The 16002-nt window shown below is 59.3% G+C and overlaps 2 protein-coding genes across 8 annotated transcripts in view; one reads left to right on the forward strand and one right to left on the reverse strand.

Annotated features, from left to right (window-relative positions):
• Window positions 1-6093, forward strand: part of ANKRD13B (ankyrin repeat domain 13B) — a 25584-nt gene extending 19491 nt beyond the window's left edge. For 2 of the 3 annotated variants that reach the window (XM_030922919.1, XM_030922918.1), the window contains exons 6-15: window positions 61-250; window positions 330-396; window positions 1649-1730; window positions 2922-2986; window positions 3212-3342; window positions 3452-3609; window positions 3749-3901; window positions 4003-4166; window positions 4239-4315; window positions 4711-6093. In XM_030922919.1, the coding sequence (XP_030778779.1) occupies window positions 61-250; window positions 330-396; window positions 1649-1730; window positions 2922-2986; window positions 3212-3342; window positions 3452-3609; window positions 3749-3901; window positions 4003-4166; window positions 4239-4315; window positions 4711-4939 (1316 nt within the window). In that variant the 3' untranslated portion in view covers window positions 4940-6093. The remainder of the gene's footprint in view (window positions 1-60; window positions 251-329; window positions 397-1648; window positions 1731-2921; window positions 2987-3211; window positions 3343-3451; window positions 3610-3748; window positions 3902-4002; window positions 4167-4238; window positions 4316-4710) is intronic. The other variant, XR_004054940.1, reaches the window with a different exon arrangement.
• On the reverse strand, window positions 6094-14098 carry CORO6 (coronin 6). 5 transcript variants are annotated; one of them, XM_030922922.1, is made up of 11 exons: window positions 13960-14098; window positions 12497-12757; window positions 10921-11043; window positions 10344-10473; window positions 10074-10255; window positions 8784-8903; window positions 8222-8326; window positions 7986-8131; window positions 7603-7660; window positions 7267-7497; window positions 6094-7176 (listed from the first exon to the last, which is right to left on the reverse strand). In XM_030922922.1, the coding sequence occupies exons 2-11, from the start codon at window positions 12692-12694 to the stop codon at window positions 7054-7056; spliced, it is 1416 nt and encodes a 471-aa protein (XP_030778782.1). In that variant the 5' UTR covers window positions 12695-12757; window positions 13960-14098; the 3' UTR covers window positions 6094-7053. The 5 variants fall into 5 exon arrangements, with proteins under 5 accessions (XP_030778782.1, XP_030778780.1, XP_030778781.1 ...); XM_030922920.1 differs by having other exon boundaries at window positions 6094-7179; XM_030922921.1 differs by having other exon boundaries at window positions 6094-7179; window positions 12497-12696; window positions 13960-14089.
• Window positions 14099-16002: the final 1904 nt, after the last annotated feature.

A 16002-nucleotide genomic window follows, 5' to 3' on the forward strand; every position in this document is an offset into this window, starting at 1 on the left:
GACAATGGGAAGCAGCCCCAGACCACCCCTGAACCCCCTGTGCTGTTCCGTGGCTGGCAGACACAAGCGCTGTGGTCATGGAGATTGACCACGACCGCCGGGTGGTGTACACAGAGACTCTGGCATTGGCTGGGCAGGACCGGGACCTGCTACTGGCTGCTGCTCAGCCCACCGAGGAACAGGTGCTGAGCCGGCTCACCGCGCCTGTCGTCACCACGCAGCTTGACACCAAGAATATCTCCTTTGAGAGGTGGGTGGGCATGGCCTTGGTCAACCTTGACCCAGCCCGGTGGGGGGCCTGCCTCAGCTGGACCACTCTGCTTCCCCAGGAACAAGACTGGCATTCTGGGCTGGCGCAGTGAAAAGACGGAGATGGTGAATGGGTATGAAGCTAAGGTGAGGCTGCAGCTCCCAGCTGCCAGCCCAGCTGCACTCTTGTCTGCAGCAAGCTGTGCAGGGGATTCTGGCCTCCCTTCCCCAGCCCTGGAGGTGCAGAAGCAATGCAGCGTGGTCAAGCACTTATATTTGGGTTCAAGGCACTGCTCTGGTATTTTATATGGATGTATGGATGTATACACAGGGCATGTGCACACGCACACATACACTTAATCCTCACAACAACCCATTCTGGTAGGTGCTGTTCTATTAGTATTCCCATTTTGTGCATGTTTATTGAGTCCTTTCCTTGGCATCCCATTTAGTCTTCACAACAATCCCAGGAAATAGGGATGATTGGTCAATTTTATGATGAGGAAATACAGGCTTAGAGTGGTTCTGTGACCTGTACAAGGTCACACAGCTGCTAAGTGGCAGAGCTGGGGTTCAGATCCTGGCTGGCCTGATCCTAGAGTCAGGCCTTTATCCCTAAAAAGACTTTCTGGCCAGGCGTGGTGGCTCACGCCTGTAATCCCAGCACTTTGGGAGGTCAACATGAGTGGATCACCCGAGGTCAGGAGTTTGAGACCAGCCTGGCTAACATGGTGGAATCCCGTCTCTACTAAAAATACAAAAATTAGCTGGGTGTGGTGGCAGGTGCCTGTAGTCCCAGCTATACGGGAGGCTGAGGCAGGAGAATCACTTGAACCCGGGAGGCGGAGGTTGCAGTGAGCAGAGACTGCACCACAGCACTCCAGCCTGGGCAACAGAGAGAGACTCCATCTAAAAAAAAAAAAATAATAATAAGGCTCTGCCTGTTACTCTGGGACCCCTATGTTGCCCATGACATGAAAGCAGGACCTAACAAATGCCGTGGGTTTTGTGTGTGGTATCTCCTCTGAAAGCCTCCCCTGCTTCTGTAGGCTGGGAAGGCCTCTGTGCTACCCCCACCAGTGCATGGACCATGCTGTTGTAACTCCATTTTATTGTCTCCTTATAGAGATTGTAAGTCTCAGGAGGGCAGGGATCATGTCTGGCTTGTTTACTGTATCCCTGATGCCTACCTCAATGCCTGGCACAGAAAGGCTCCTCAAAAAATGTTTGTTGAATGAATAAGTGAATGAATGAATGAATGACCTCATATATTATCCAAAAGCCTGGAGCAGAGTCTCTCCAGGACCCTTTGCTACAGGGAGTGATCCCAATGCCCTTGGGGGTAAGACACAGGGTAAGACCAGGACTGCCTATGAGCCCTTTCTTTATCTGTCCCTAGGTGTATGGAGCATCCAACGTGGAGCTCATCACCCGGACACGGACAGAGCATCTTTCAGAACAGCACAAGGGCAAGGTCAAAGGTAATGAGGCAGAGGTGGATGGGGAGAGGTGTTGCAGGATTGCGGGAACCAGCTCCCACTTCAGTGCTTCCATCAGTATCCCCACAGGCATGCTAGCAAGAGCCTGGATGCTTTATTCAGGCCAATAGATTTTAATTCAGGTGCCAAGCCCTAATGATGGATAGTGGCTTCCTAGAGTACTAAGAAGATTCTAAGGACTCATCTGGGTTCAGTGGAGAGGCATGCTGCAAGTGATTACTAATGTCGGTGTTGAATTTGGGAGGGGAGAGAAATGCCATGTATGCCATTTATTGGCCATTCTAGTCCAGTGGGACATATCCTAGTTAGAAAGTCAGGGGACCTTGCCATAGATTCTGTATGCCCATTGATGCCACACCTGATTCTCTGGGTACCAGATACTGTGTCCGAAGTGAAAAAGCATAATTTCTACCTCACAGGAACAACATGAAGTCATACCTATGAAAGTGCCTGAAGCAGAGCACACACATGCACATGCACACCCCACAATGCCATCGAGGTGCCTATGGAAGTGCCTGAAGCAGAACACACACACGCACATGCACACCCCACAACGCCTACCGGGGCAGGCGTTTTACTGTCCAGGGTTACTGAGCTGGAGAGGAGCACTTTTGGAAGTTGCTTCTGAGCCCTGGGCCTACTTTTTACTTTTTTTTTTTTTTTTTTTTTTTTGAGACAGAGTCTGGCTCTGTCGCCCAGGCTGGAGTGCAGTGGCCGGATCTCAGCTCACTGCAAGCTCCGCCTCCCGGGTTTACGCCATTCTCCTGCCTCAGCCTCCCGAGTAGCTGGGACTACAGGTGCCCGCCACCTCGCCCGGCTAGTGTTTTGTATTTTTCAGTAGAGACGGGGTTTCACCGTGTTACCCAGGATGGTCTCGATCTCCTGACCTCGTGATCCGCCCGTCTCGGCCTCCCAAAGTGCTGGGATTACAGGCTTGAGACACCGCGCCCGGCCACTTTTTACTGTTTTAAGCTGTGCTCACAGAGGCCCTGGCCCCTGGCCCTTGGAGCCCTCAGTCCTCTTCAGGTGAAGGTGCCTGAGTATGTGGTTGGGTGAGCAGGCCCCACCCCAGGAAGCAGCCTCTTTCCTAGGTCTTGGGTGCTGTCACCTCTGATGAGGTGCCCAGGTGTGTGTGGCGCTACGGTGTCCTCTGAGATGCCACATTTCTTGTAGGCTGTAAGACGCCTCTGCAGTCCTTCCTGGGAATCGCTGAGCAGCACGGGGGCCCCCAAAATGGGGTGAGTGTGTGTAGGGGTACCCATAAGTGGAGGGGTGTGGATGTGGCTCAGGAGGAGGCTTGGGAGGCTTAGCATGGCCCATGTGGACCTCCTTTCCACAATGCCCAAGGCCATGTCAATGCCACACTGGCAGAGGGGACAGCTTGGGTGCCCTGTGACGGCAAATGAGCTGGCCTGGCATCAGGAACTGAGGGGAGCTCCTGGGCCCCTCCCCATGTGGTACAGACCCTGATTACTCAGACTCTGAGCCAAGCCAACCCCACTGCCATCACTGCAGAAGAATACTTCAACCCCAACTTTGAGCTGGGCAACCGTGATATGGGCCGCCCCATGGAACTGACCACCAAGACACAGAAGTGAGGCCCCTGCCGGTGCTGGGAGGGTGGGGGGCTGGGGCTCCAGGAGATGCTGGGAGGCCATGGCTTCCTGCAGTGTCCCTCACCCCTTGGGATCTGGTGGGGGCAGGTTCAAGGCCAAGCTGTGGCTGTGTGAGGAGCATCCCCTGTCCCTGTGTGAGCAGGTGGCCCCCATCATTGACCTCATGGCCGTCAGCAATGCGCTTTTTGCCAAGCTCCGGGACTTCATCACCCTGCGCCTGCCTCCTGGCTTCCCGGTCAAGATTGGTGAGACTGCACCGCCATTTCTCCTGAGCCAGTGGCGGGCGGGCCAGGGTTTAGATGAGGATGGGGCGGGGCGGGGCTGAGGCTGAGGGTGAGGTGTGAGGGGTTGGGTGGTGGTGCCTGATGGTTTCCTCATCCTCAGAAATCCCGATCTTCCACATCCTCAACGCACGCATCACCTTCGGGAACCTCAATGGCTGTGACGAGCCGGTGCCATCGGTGCGAGGCAGCCCCAGCAGCGAGACGCCTTCCCCAGGCAGCGACTCCTCCAGCGTCAGCAGCTCCAGCTCCACGAGTGAGGCCCCCTCCCCGCGAGAACGCCTGCCCCTCGGCTCTCCCCGGGGTGGGTGGGAGGGGCTTGCCCGGCCGTGCCTGATCCAGCCCCCGCGCCCCCAGCCTCCAGCCGCGGCTGCGAGATCTCCCCGGCGTTGTTCGAGGCCCCGCGCGGCTACAGCGTGATGGGCGGCCAGCGGGAGGCGGCGACCCGGGACGACGATGACGACCTGCTGCAATTCGCCATCCAGCAGAGCCTGCTTGAGGCGGGCAGTGAGTATGACCAGGTGCGTCTCCGCGGGCGCGCGCGTCCACGGGACTGCGGCGCCGCCACGGCTAATGCCCATGCCTTCCCGCAGGTCACCATCTGGGAGGCGCTAACCAACAGCAAGCCTGGCACCCACCCCATGTCCTACGAGGGTCGCCGACAGGACAGGTCAGTGCCCGCTGGGCCGGAGAGAATCCTCCGGAGAGGATCCTGTCTCCCCTAAGCCAGGACACAGCCCGGAGAACCTGTGGGGCCCTCGGCAGGGACCCTTCTGGTATCGGGATGGCTTCTGCCACTACTCTTTCCTGGCTCCAAGGCGGCAGTCAGGGGGCAGGGATCGAGGCCTCACCGCGGCGTTCAGACTCTCCCCAGGCATTGACGGGGAGAACTTGGTAGGGGCTGGGCTCCCCCACGACCAGGTGGGGGCCAGGACGCCGCAGGACTGACGGCCTCCACTAGAGGGTGGTGGCCCTGGGCCGTCCTGGAGCCTCCACGCCGTGTCCTGGCCCCGGCCGGTGGGTGGGTGCGCCTGGGAGCCCGCGACATTCCTTCCCCACCCCCAGGAGTGCCCCGCCCACGCCGCAGCGCCAGCCTGCGCCCCCGGCGTCAGTGCCCAGCCCTCGGTCCAGCTCAGGGCCAGGTTCCAGCGGCCACGTGTTCCGGAGCTACGACGAGCAGCTGCGGCTGGCGATGGAGCTGTCGGCGCAGGAGCAGGAGGAGCGGCGGCGGCGCGCGCGCCAGGAGGAGGAGGAGCTGGAGCGCATCCTTAGGCTCTCACTGACCGAGCAGTAGCGCCCCCTGCCGGGACCCTCGCCTGCGCCACGTGCGCCACGCCCAGGGCCAGGAGCCAGACAAACCTAGGCCTGCGCGCCTGCAGAATGGCTGCTGGAGACTGGAGCCACTGCCTCGCCGGTGCAGCAGCGCAGCAGGCACGGTTCGGGGAGGGATTCGGCATGGCCGCGGGGTACCTTCCCAGGCCAGGGCCCTGGAGGCAGCTGGCACGGCCTGGTTCCCCTGCTTTGCTGTATGCTGATTCCCCAGCCCGCTCCCCTGGGCTCAGATCTGTCCTGGGGCGGAGCCAGGCGGTCCTGAGGGCGAGATGAATCCTTAGAGGAGCGCTGTCCCTATCCTTTGCTCCTTGTGGCCGGTCCGCATTTCTGTTCACTAACCGCACTCCAGGACACTGCCCCTGAAGCCTTTGCATCTCTGCTCTTTACTCCTGGGGGGCAGCTGAGCTCCTCGCGTGCTGTGTCGCTGCTTTGTCCCAGACACAAACCAGCACGTCTAGGGCCCAGCCCCCCCCGCAACCCCGGCATTTCAGCGTCAAGTGCACTTACCGGGGTACCCGGCTCCCCCAGCCCCCACACCCGTCCTGGGTCTCAGGGTGGTTCCAGCTTCTCCTTGGGCAGCCAGAAGTTGGAGTCCCATCCCCCAAGGCACATCTTTTTTTTTTTTTTTTTTTTTTTGTGATCAGGGAGTGTGTCCAAGGTAGCCCCCTGACCTGGCCAAGCCCTGACTCCCTCATGGTGCCTCAGAGAGTGGGGAGCATATTGGGCTGGGTAAGCACTAGACCTGAGTAGACTGGACACAAAGGGCCCTGGCACCACCCCCACCCCTTCCCACCAGCTGCTGCTAGCCTCTGTGGTTGTACATCCCACTTGCCCCCACACGGAGACTGACTCTAAAACCCTTCATCCAATGGTGCTAACCCCCGGCTCTCCCCTGCCCCACCTCACCCACCCAGAGAAGCACAGACCCCGCTAGGGGCAGGGGCCCACCGCACACCCTTGTCCCGGGCCTTCCCGGCTCAGCCCCTGAGGCTCAGAAGGGACACAAAAAGGGATGGAAGAAAAGAACAAAGAGAAACTGTTCCTCCCACCCCCTTCCCTGATGCCAGGGGCACCAGACTGATTCTGAGGCACAAATAAAAGAGGCTTCAAACCGGAGGCTTTTGCTACCTGACTTTACTGGGGGGGAACGCCTACGTTGTGGGTTGGGGTCCTTCTGAACCTCAGAGTGGGGAGAGCGCTAGGGTAAGATACTGCCTGGTGGGCCCTGAGCCCAGGAGTGCATCGCCAGGTCTCCCAGGAGCCTGGGGGTAGCATTTGCAGAGGCTGGGGGTCTTGTTCCCCTCACTCCCACCCATGCAGGAGGCACAGACTGAACGCTTAGTAAAATGTTTCATTCAGTACGTCTTGTTTTTCTGAGAGAGGCAACAGCAGAGGGTTGGCAGTGTGTGTGTATTTGTGATGAACCTAATTCCTCATGCCACTTCTCTCGAGATTTCTCCGCGGGGGCTGCCGCGAGGAAGCCGCCCTCGCCCCTGTCGCTGAAAAGAAGGAAGAGAGCTCTCTACCACAGACCTCTGTGGGTGTAACCACTGGGTCCGGCTCTGCAGCAAACGGGATGTGTGTGTGTCTGCAGAACTGGGGTGACGCCCATCTGGTTTACCACTCGGGGTGATGGAAACCAGTGAGCTGATTAGGAGAAGCGCTGTCATTTTCCCCAGCCTGGGGGGACCCATCAAATCGCCACCCATCTGAGGTCAAGCTCAGGCTCCAATGTCCCCAAGCATCGCGTAAATACTAAGCACTTTCCCTGCCCTGGGCAGAGGACAAAGGGGGACACCACCTCGCCGTGCAGTACCATTGCTGGCCCCCCCCCCCGACCTCCCTAGGCCAGCTCCAGCCGAGTCCTAGACGAGGCGCGCCGTCCAGCCTCCGCCGGACCGACGTGGGTCTCCCCTGTGCTCCAAGAGTTATGGTCTCCCGTGAGGGGCGGAGTTCCCCTTCCAGTCCCGCCCCCGGCCCCAGCCCAAGAGGGCGGGGTCCGGAGTCCAGGACCAATAGCTGGGGCGGGGCCGAGCTTGTGCGCCCCGCCCCGCTCCGCCTGCCTGGCGCGCGGGGCTAGTCCGTGCAGTCCACCAGCTCGCACAGCATGTTCTCCAGAGCCGTGATGCGCTGCTCCTGGGCCTGCACCCGCTCGCGGAGGGCTTTGATCTCCTCCAGCAGCGTCTCCAGGGTGTGCTGCTGCTGGGGCGGAGGACAGAGAGGCCGTGTCGTATAGGGGCGGTAGGGGGAGATGTAGATTGGGCCAGGGTGCAGCAGGGTCGATCTTACCGACAAGGGGGCGTCGCTGGCCGACTGGCTGCGGCGGGGGACGGAGGGCGGGCGCACGTCCAGGATGTTGCGCTTCGTGACCCGGAGCTCGCGGTGCTTCGGAGGCACGTAGCCGTCCCTCAGCGAAATGAGCACGGGATCGGCGTCCTGACCAGATAGCCATTCGTCCGCTTCTAGGGCCGGCTCCGGGCCCGGCGTATCCGGGTACAGATCGTCCTGGAACAGGTCTGACTGCGGTGTTGGGTGGGACAGGGAGACCTGCGTGAGAGGGGTGCGGGGCCTGCTCCGCTCCCTTCCGCCTAGTAGCCCTGCCCAACCCTTCTCCCGGCCCCTCACCTTGCGGGGCACAGTCATGATGATAGGTTCACACTTTCTTTCGTGTAGCTTGTAGAACCTATAAGGGAGCAGGGTTCAGCACCCCCGCAGACTTCCACGTCCTTAACTTCTCCTGTCTAAGACCAAGGGGGTTGGAGGCCAACACTTGCTGCGCGCCTACCATGCATATTGCACATTACACACATTATTGGTTCTGTAGTAAAAGACTGAAGTTGAGAATGTAAGGCTAGTGAGCGGTGGATCTGGCACTGAAACAGAACTGTCTTATCCCCCTTTCCCCCTTTTCCAAAGAGCTGCATTACTGGGGAAGCCCCGTGGCTAGGACCCGACGTGAGTGGGGGACAGAGGCGGGCAGGTGTTCGGAAGGGGCCAAGGCCGCTGACCGGGCGATCTCACACTTGCTGACATCCAGTCCCCTTTTGGGCATGAAACCCATGCCCCGCTGCGGCTCTTTGCTGCTGAACGTGTTCAGGTAGTGCACGAAAGGCGGCTCGTCGGTAATCTCAAAGTACCGAATGCTGCTGTCGCCCTGCAAAACCAGTCGGTTCAGGGGCGCGCCCGGACAAGGCCCTCCATATCTCCATCCAGCCCCGTGTTCTCCCTGCCCGGCCGTGAGCACCTTGCCACACAGGTAGACGATGCTGGAGTCGGGATCGTAAAAGGGCAATAGGACCCCGTTGCTTGTGTCCATCTCCTGCAGTGCCACTGGCTCCTCGAAGTTGTTCTGCCCGAGTACAGGAGGCGTGACCAGCCCTGCCCCACCCTCCCGTGCTACTTCGGGACCCCCAGAAGCTCCTTTACGGTTCCTGGCCTTCCCAGACCGTATGCCCCAAACCTCTAGTGACCAGAGTTGCAGGCCCCTCCCCTGGGCACATCTCTCCTCCTCCCCTGCGCACATCCCTCCTCCTCCCTGGCACATATACCCGCTGCGCGCCGCATGCAGTCACAGCAAACCACCCCCAGGGACTCGGCATCACCAGGTGGGGGCGCCAGCGCAGGATCCTTCACGCGACGCAGCAAAACTGGGCAGAGGGGTGGGTGTGAGAATGGCAGGCGCTGCAGGGGTGGCAGCAGCCTTCAGTCCTGTCCAGGTGGGCATGCCCTGCGGGTGGGGGGCGCCTGGCCACTCTCCCGTGATGCCAGTCCCCGGGGCACACACCCCAAGCCTCCAGCTGCGTTACCGGGTCCCACAGGCCCAGCTCTCGCTGGCTCATGCGGGTGAAGCCGGTGGTGAAGATATGGCCCTGTCGCGTGAAGACGGCCCGCATGGGCCTCATCCCCTCGTGGGCCGCAAACCTCTCCTGGGGGGAGGGGGAGACAGGGAGGGACATCACCCAGCCGCCTGCTCTGAGGAGCATGGAGGGACGAACAACCAGCTTGCTGACTTGGGTGTCCGGGGTGGAGGAGCGGAGGCGGGGAAGAGACAAAAGGGGCCTAAGCATTCAGCTTCCTGCGGGGCCACGGCTGGCCCCTGACCTGGAGAGCATCCGGGCCTGGAGAGAGCAGGAGGCACGCGGCTCTCAGCCGATCCCGAACCCTTAAGCGCGCTCAAAGGCCGATCCCTAGAGCAGGGCTGTCTGCTGGCTCCCCGGAGTCGCAGGGAGGCTTCTCCTGAACGGGGAGCTCCCTGCTCAGCTCGGGCCTCTTGGGCGCCAGCCACTGCCCGGGAAGGCGCTCCTGGCGGACCCAGCGAAGGAGCGAGCTAGCGCGCACGGCGCGGCCTGGCCTACCGGGTCCCAGAGCGCGAGCTGCCGCTCACTCATCCTGCTGAAGCCGGTGCTGAGCAGCTTCCCGTCTGCGGTGAAGACAGCCCGCAGCGGGCGGGCGCCCTCGTGAGGCCGGGCTCTCTCCTGCTCGCGGGGTTAGTGGGTTAGAGCGCCCGCGCGCCCGCCCGACCGCGCTCGGCGCTTGTGCTCCACGCAGACATGCAAGCGGCCCACGCACCCGCACCCCAGGTTAGACTGAGGCCGGCGAGGCCAGAGCCTCCGCCCATCCAGGGCACCCGGCTGGGATAAGCAACGTGCGAGGGTTGCCCCCCATCCCCCGCCCAGCGGGTCCACAAGGAGAAAGGGCCAGCCCTCCAGCCAGTGTCAGGCCCCAGACCCTGGAAGATGCGTCTGGGTGCCGGCTGAGAGGAGAGGGGTCCGGGAGCTCAGGTTTCATGCAGGTTCTGGTGGGAGGGTGGAGTTTCCAGCTTCTCCCCTCCTCAATCCCAAAGCGAGGAGCCCATTTCTGAGCTTCTGAGATGCAAGGGAGGGGAGGGAACAGGAGCCCGGCAGAGAATTGCAGGCTGGGGGCTTACTTAGGGCAGAGACCTGTGGTTGCAGAGACGGGGGAAGAGGGCTAGTCTCTGGAGCAGGGATGCGACAGGTGAAAGCCAGGACCAGGGGCTCAGATAATGGTGGGTACAAGGTGCTGACAGCCGGCCACTGGTCAGGGGATGCTGGGGAGTGGCTAGGCCAGGCACTCACCGCCACCACTTGGCCTTTTCTGGGGTCAATGATGCGCAAGGTCTTGTCCTTGCAGGTGGTGGCTAGCAGGCTACCGTTGCTGTTCCAGCACACACTGTGGATGACGTCTGGGTGCATATCATCCAGGCTCAGCAGCACCTCCCCGGTGCCCACATTCCAGATGATGATCATATTGTCACCACCTGCCCAGAGTGGCCAGGCATGGTCACCTGGGTCCCGCCTTTGCCACCACCCACCCATCTAAGGGGGACCCCTCCCTCGCCCCCAGACCTGCACTGAGCAGGACATTCCTGGCAGTAGGGTGCCAGGAGAGGATGCCCACACGCTTGGAGTGGCCCTCAAGTGTGATGATAGGTTCCGTAATGTTGCGCATGGGGGTATAGTCTGGAATCTGCCACACCTGGGTAGGAAGAAAACGCATAAGGTAGGTGGAATGAGGAGCCACCCTGTCCCTCCACTCTTTCCCTACCGGCTCTCTTGAGTGGTAAGGGTCAAATGCAGGGCAAGATGTGGTGGCGCATGCCTAGGGCAGAAGCAGCTGAGAGCCAGGAGGGGGCACTGCCAGCTCTCCAGAGACCTCCCATTCACTCCAGCAGGGAGACTTCAGAGCACTGCCCTGCTGCTCTGCAGGCACCACGTTGGTTGGCCATGGCTATAATTAGTCCTAAGCAGGGCATCCTGGGAAGGGGTAGGCATGTAGCTAAAAATAGTCTGGGAGCTGGGCAGGGCAGGGCTCTGGGACCCAGCACCTCCCTTATTACCACCCTTAGCACCTTCCCCAGCACAGGTGAGGCAGCCTTCCCCGCTCCCCTGCTCAACTGCCCAGCAGTAGCCCCCTGGTTCCTACCATGATGGCGGTGTCGTCTGAGGCACTGGCGATGACATTGTCATTGTGTGGACACCAGTCAATATCCAGCACAGGGGCAGTGTGCCCAGTGACCAGTGGGTAGTTCTTATCCACTCGCCCTGTCTGAGGGGTTAGAGAGGAAGATGTGGGACTACACTCCTGTGTGTTTTTTGGGGGGTGGGTAGCAGATCTGCTTACACCTCAATTCCCTATTATCTATTTTCTTTTTGCAGATCCCTCTCCACATTTCTAACCCCATCCAGTCCACTTGCTGCACTTTACTGAAGGCAGAGTTGAAATAGTTTAATATTAGGGACTCTGACACAGAGAGGTAAGATGGCCTCACCAAGGACACACAACAAGATACTCATAGAGCTGAGATTTGAACTTTCCAGTCCAGTGCGCTTCCAAAGACACCTACTTGGAGGAGGCTGTTCTTCAGCCCGTTCTCCTATTGAAATGTCTGTGGGAATCTCCTGGTGGAAGAGGTCAAAGTGAGGTAATAGTGTAGTGCTGGACAGCCCTTTCCTGGCTCCCTTGGCAGATCTCTTCCTTGTGAACCACTTTCACCTTGGAACCACAAGCAGCAAGCAGTCCTGGTGCCTACTATCCCCAAATGGGAGCTGGGGGCCCACCTATTTTTTGGTCTTCACAGGCTGCTTGTGGGGGTTCTGAGACTTCTGCAGGGACAGGCATTGGTCCAGACCAGGCAGTGGGGGAGAGGGTGGCTATGTGGTACTGAAAGAGCAGACATATTGGGGAGGAGGCAGCTCCAGCTGAAATTCGAGCCCTGGGGCCTGTGTCCCAGGATGGTGTCTGCATTGTCTGGGGTGAGTCACTGGCTTTGTCAGGCCTCTTCCTGACCCTGCCACCTGTGGAGCCTCCCCTAACAAGGTGTAGGGGCCAGAATCCAGGTCAGGGTCATACCTTGGGGGTGGGGGGGAGTCATCCTTGGGATGTGGATGGCCAAGGGGCTTAAGATTATGAAGCTAACATGGCAGTCATTGCCTGGTCCCCATCCTAAGGGTAAGGAGGGCTCTGGCCTCATGTATCATGTTCCCCTTCCTTTCCCTTCCCTTTGTTTCTACTTCACTGCAAGAGTCCTTGGAGGTAACCAGGGACTCTTTGGATAGAGCCTGACCCTGTCCTCAGTTTGCTGCTCTGAGATGTGACTTAATCAAATGGTCATCTTGGGCTAGGGAGGAGGTTTTCCACACCCAAAACATGAGGGGATGCGGCATTAGGAGAGGCAGTGATGGAATCTGGCCAGGCTTGGCTGCGCTGTGTCCCAACCATCTTCTGTCACCCGGCTCCCCTCCTGGTCCCTGCTGGGAATGGGGTGGTGCATGGAGAGGTGGGAGGGCTAGGGAGTGGGAGTAGGCCACCCTGATGTTAGGGTGGGGTGGGGTGGCCTCCCCTCTGGTCCTTGAGGGCTTGGGGAATAGGGAGGAGACAATCCACACAGACACTTCTCCTGACTGTGGAATGCAACTAGGTGAGAACACAGGCTGCCTCGGGAGTTCCCAGGGGCCCCAGCCAGCGTCCTCCCACTTGCTTCCTTTCCCTGGTCTCTCACCTTGGCCAGAGGCAGGACGATGAAGGCACCGCCGCCTCCAGCCTCCACAATAATGGCCAGGAATTTGGGGTTGACGGCACAGAAGGAGCTGTCCCATGTGACTTTGGACACACGGATGTCCTCATAGGCCTGGTCGGCCTTTGCTGCCTGCCCAAACACATGGCGGAACTTGCTTTGCCGAACCACACGTCTGCTCATAGCTGCGGGCAGAGAGGTAGGATCTCAGTGCCCAGAAATGCCTTTGGTCCTTAGTCCTGTGAGCTGTGGGAGGGAGGAGGAGTGGAGGGGTGGCTGATGACAAGGGTTATGTGGCCAGGAGTCAGGTATAAGTCCATATAGTGTCTGGTCCTAGAAGCAGGGAGCTTTCTTCAAGGTGGTCAGAGTATGGGAAAGTTATTTTGCTGTGTAAAATGCTGTTTACCGTAAGGGGCTAGGATTTGGGGCCTGACTTCTCCATAGAGACCCAGGCTGAGGGGACTGTGGAGCCTAACGGACTGAAAGCTTTCTGGACGTTGGAATGTTTTTAGGAGGAGCCTCAATGCCACACTGCCCGCTCCCCATCCCCCACCCCCCACCCCCCGCTCCGACAGTCTTGATGAGCATCTCTTCAGGGAAGTGATTGTAGCTCCCAGAGGCACCCTGTCCAGAAGCAGAGGCCTTGACCATTGGATCTTGGCTTAAAGCCAGGTATGGGGCCAGGACTGCACCACCACAGGATCCCAAACTCGCATCTCTGGAATAGTTCAGGCAGATGGGGTTTTGCCTTTTTCTAAAACTCTGCCAAGGGGGAAGTTCCTCCTGTCAGCGAACCTGAGTCCCTTCTGCTACTGTTTTCATCCCATGCCTTGTGGGTGGACGGGTGGCAGCACAGAGTGAGGTGGGTCCCTCTTCTCCCACTCCTCTCTGCACTGGCTTCTCCAGGGAGCCCTGATCATGGTCTTCTGGCTTTTGCCTACCATACGCTTGTCTGGTTTCTCCTCTGGGTCCCCTGCCCTGGTTGGGCCTTCTTCCTAGTGAACTCTTCTAGGGGTGGGATCCTCAACCCCATCCTCCACCCCTACCCCCTCCGCGGCCAGGCCAGATTTGCAGGGATGGGGAGGGTGTGGTGCCTTTTCTCCAGCTAGGGCCTCTCTAGAGGACACACTGAGTACTCCCAAAGCCCCAGCCAGTGGCTCCTGCCCCACCCAGCCCCAGCATCCGCGTGCCCTTCAAGGCGCGTCTGCGGCCCCGAGCCTGAGGCCCGGCCTCCCCGCACCCTTCTCCAGCCTCCTGCCCCAGCACTGCGTTCTTGCGAGACGAGGTGTCTGCGCCCTCCGGGAGCGCTGGCCAAATATAGACACCACGTCCACCCATCCCGAAACCGAATTTGGCGGCGCGGGGGGAGGGGGCGCAGACCTCCGCCCCTCAGGGACCCTGCCCGCTCTGCCGGCTGCGGTGGCGGCCGCGTGTGGGGGGCTGGGTACCTGGTCCTGAGCGGGCTGCGGGGCGCTCACGCTGCGAATCCTCTGCGGAGGGGGCCCGAGTGCGTAGGGGGCCGAAGAAAGCGTCAGGGCGAAGGATCTGGCTCTCCGGGTGTCCGTAGTATCTGGGACCCGGGTGTCCGGCTCCGCACTCAGGCCGCTGCCTGCGGCTCTCCAGGGCCCGGCGCCGCTACAGCCCCAGCTGCTGCTGCCATCAACCTGAGGGGGTGGGGACTAGCTTAGGGGCGGGGCCAGAACCAAAGTTGCCCCGCCCCCTCTAGCGGCGGGAAAGTCGAGCGCCCCCGACTGCACTCCCAGCTTCCGCCGGCCTCGGAGAAGCAAGAAAAGTAAGTGTGCCGCTGTGTGCTGGGTACGCACGCTCCTTCCCTCCTTCCGTGACTCCTGGGTAAGCTGGGGAGGCTCGGGTTCGCAGACCCAGAGCAGGACGCTTGGAGAGGGAACCGGCGAGGGGGCGTGCGCCCCTAGAGCCGGCAGCCGTGCGAGATCAGGTGCCTCCGCCCGCATTCCAACCGCAATCGCGCTCCCAATTTAGCTGTCCCGACCGGCCAGGGCTGCGGGACTGCACGTCCAGGCCTCCCTGGGGGAAAGAGGCCCTAGAGGATGAGGTCCCAGGCTGATCCTGATCTAGGGCAAGTGCGAGGGCGCCCGACACGGGGCTGTGAATGTTATTGTTATGAATGGCAATAGCGATCATTTGAGAAACCTAAAATGCTGGCTGTGTGCTAGGCATTTCACCCCATTAGAGGGGATTCCATGGAGCAGGGCAGGAAGGAGCTGAAAGACCAAGGAGAGGACCGAGTGTAAAGTGAACCCACCTTGACACTCCCTCCCCTCCAGATGCCGGGGGAAGAGGCTGGCACAGGTCTCTAGTCACATTTTAGGGGTCAGAGAAGCCAGCCCAGAGGCCAGACCCCTAATGTTTTCTGGGCCTTGTTTGAATTGGTGCCCGACTGTGTTCCAGGTTAGCTTCTCCCATATCCCCCAATACTCACAGAACTGAATGCTGACCGAGGTCAAGGAGATTAAAGGTAAACTGATCAAAATACAGCCAGTGAAGACCAACCAGTCCCGTAGCTCCAGTCTACCTAGTGTCTTCACATTGTCTGGATTTCTTCCCTTGGATCACAGGGGCATCTGGGACCAGTTATTCCTTCCCACTCTCCAGGGCACACCTGGGAGCGAGTGAATGGAACACAGCCTTCCGGAGGGCAGATACCAGCACTGGGGAGAAAGGGAGGGAAGGTGGTAGAAACCATGAAGGGCCCCACAAGGCTCCTTTGTTTCTCAGGAAGAGTCCAGGTGGCTTGTAGGGATAGAATCAAATCAAGAGTCAGTGGCTTGTAGGGGAACAGAATAAAAAACTGTTGCGAGTGCTCCAGAAATAACTCCTGGCATAGGCGTGCGGGGACAGGGTATGAGGGTACATGAGTCATCTCTCTTTTACCTAAAGATTCCAGGCACATGATTAGGAGGAAAATATCTGAGTGACTCAGTTGCTCCTTTACAACAATAACCCATGCTTATGTGCTAGGCACTGGCACTGTTCTAAGGGCTTTATACGTATTAATTTCATACTCTTAACAATCCTCTAGGCTGGTCGCGGGTGGCTAATGCCTGTACTCCCAGCACTTCGGGAGGCTGAGGCAGGTGGATCACCTGAGGTCAGGAGTTTGAGACCAGCCTGGCCAACATGGCAAAACCCCATCTGTACTAAAAATACAAAAATTAGCCAGGTGTGGTGGTGCACACCTGTAATCCCAGCTACTCAGGAGGCTGAGACACAAGAATTGCTTGAACTTGCGAGGCGGAGGTTGCAGTGAGCTGAGATCGTGCCACTGCACTCCAGCCTGGGTGACAGAGTGGGACTCTGTCTCAAAACACACACACACACAAACAAAAAACAATCCTCTAAGGTGGGTACTGTTATTATCCCTATTTAACAGTTGAGGAAATGGAGCCACAAAGAGGTTAGGTGACTTACCCATCACAACCTCAACAGGTAGTTGATGTAGCTATGATTCTTAC

The sequence above is a fragment of the Rhinopithecus roxellana genome, chromosome 19 (assembly GCF_007565055.1).
Source record: "Rhinopithecus roxellana isolate Shanxi Qingling chromosome 19, ASM756505v1, whole genome shotgun sequence".
Classification (NCBI taxonomy): Eukaryota; Metazoa; Chordata; class Mammalia; order Primates; family Cercopithecidae; genus Rhinopithecus; species Rhinopithecus roxellana.

Excerpts from the sequence above, each read along its gene's own strand:
- CORO6 (XM_030922920.1), bottom strand. The coding sequence starts at position 12,694 with ATGAGCAGACGTGTGGTTCGGCAAAGCAAGTTCCGCCATGTGTTTGGG. Across the intron at positions 10,256-10,343 it reads GAATGTCCTGCTCAGTGCAG|GTGGTGACAATATGATCATC; the intron begins GTCTGGGGGCGA and ends CACTCTGGGCAG. Across the intron at positions 8,132-8,221 it reads TCGTCTACCTGTGTGGCAAG|GGCGACAGCAGCATTCGGTA; the intron begins GTGCTCACGGCC and ends CTGGTTTTGCAG.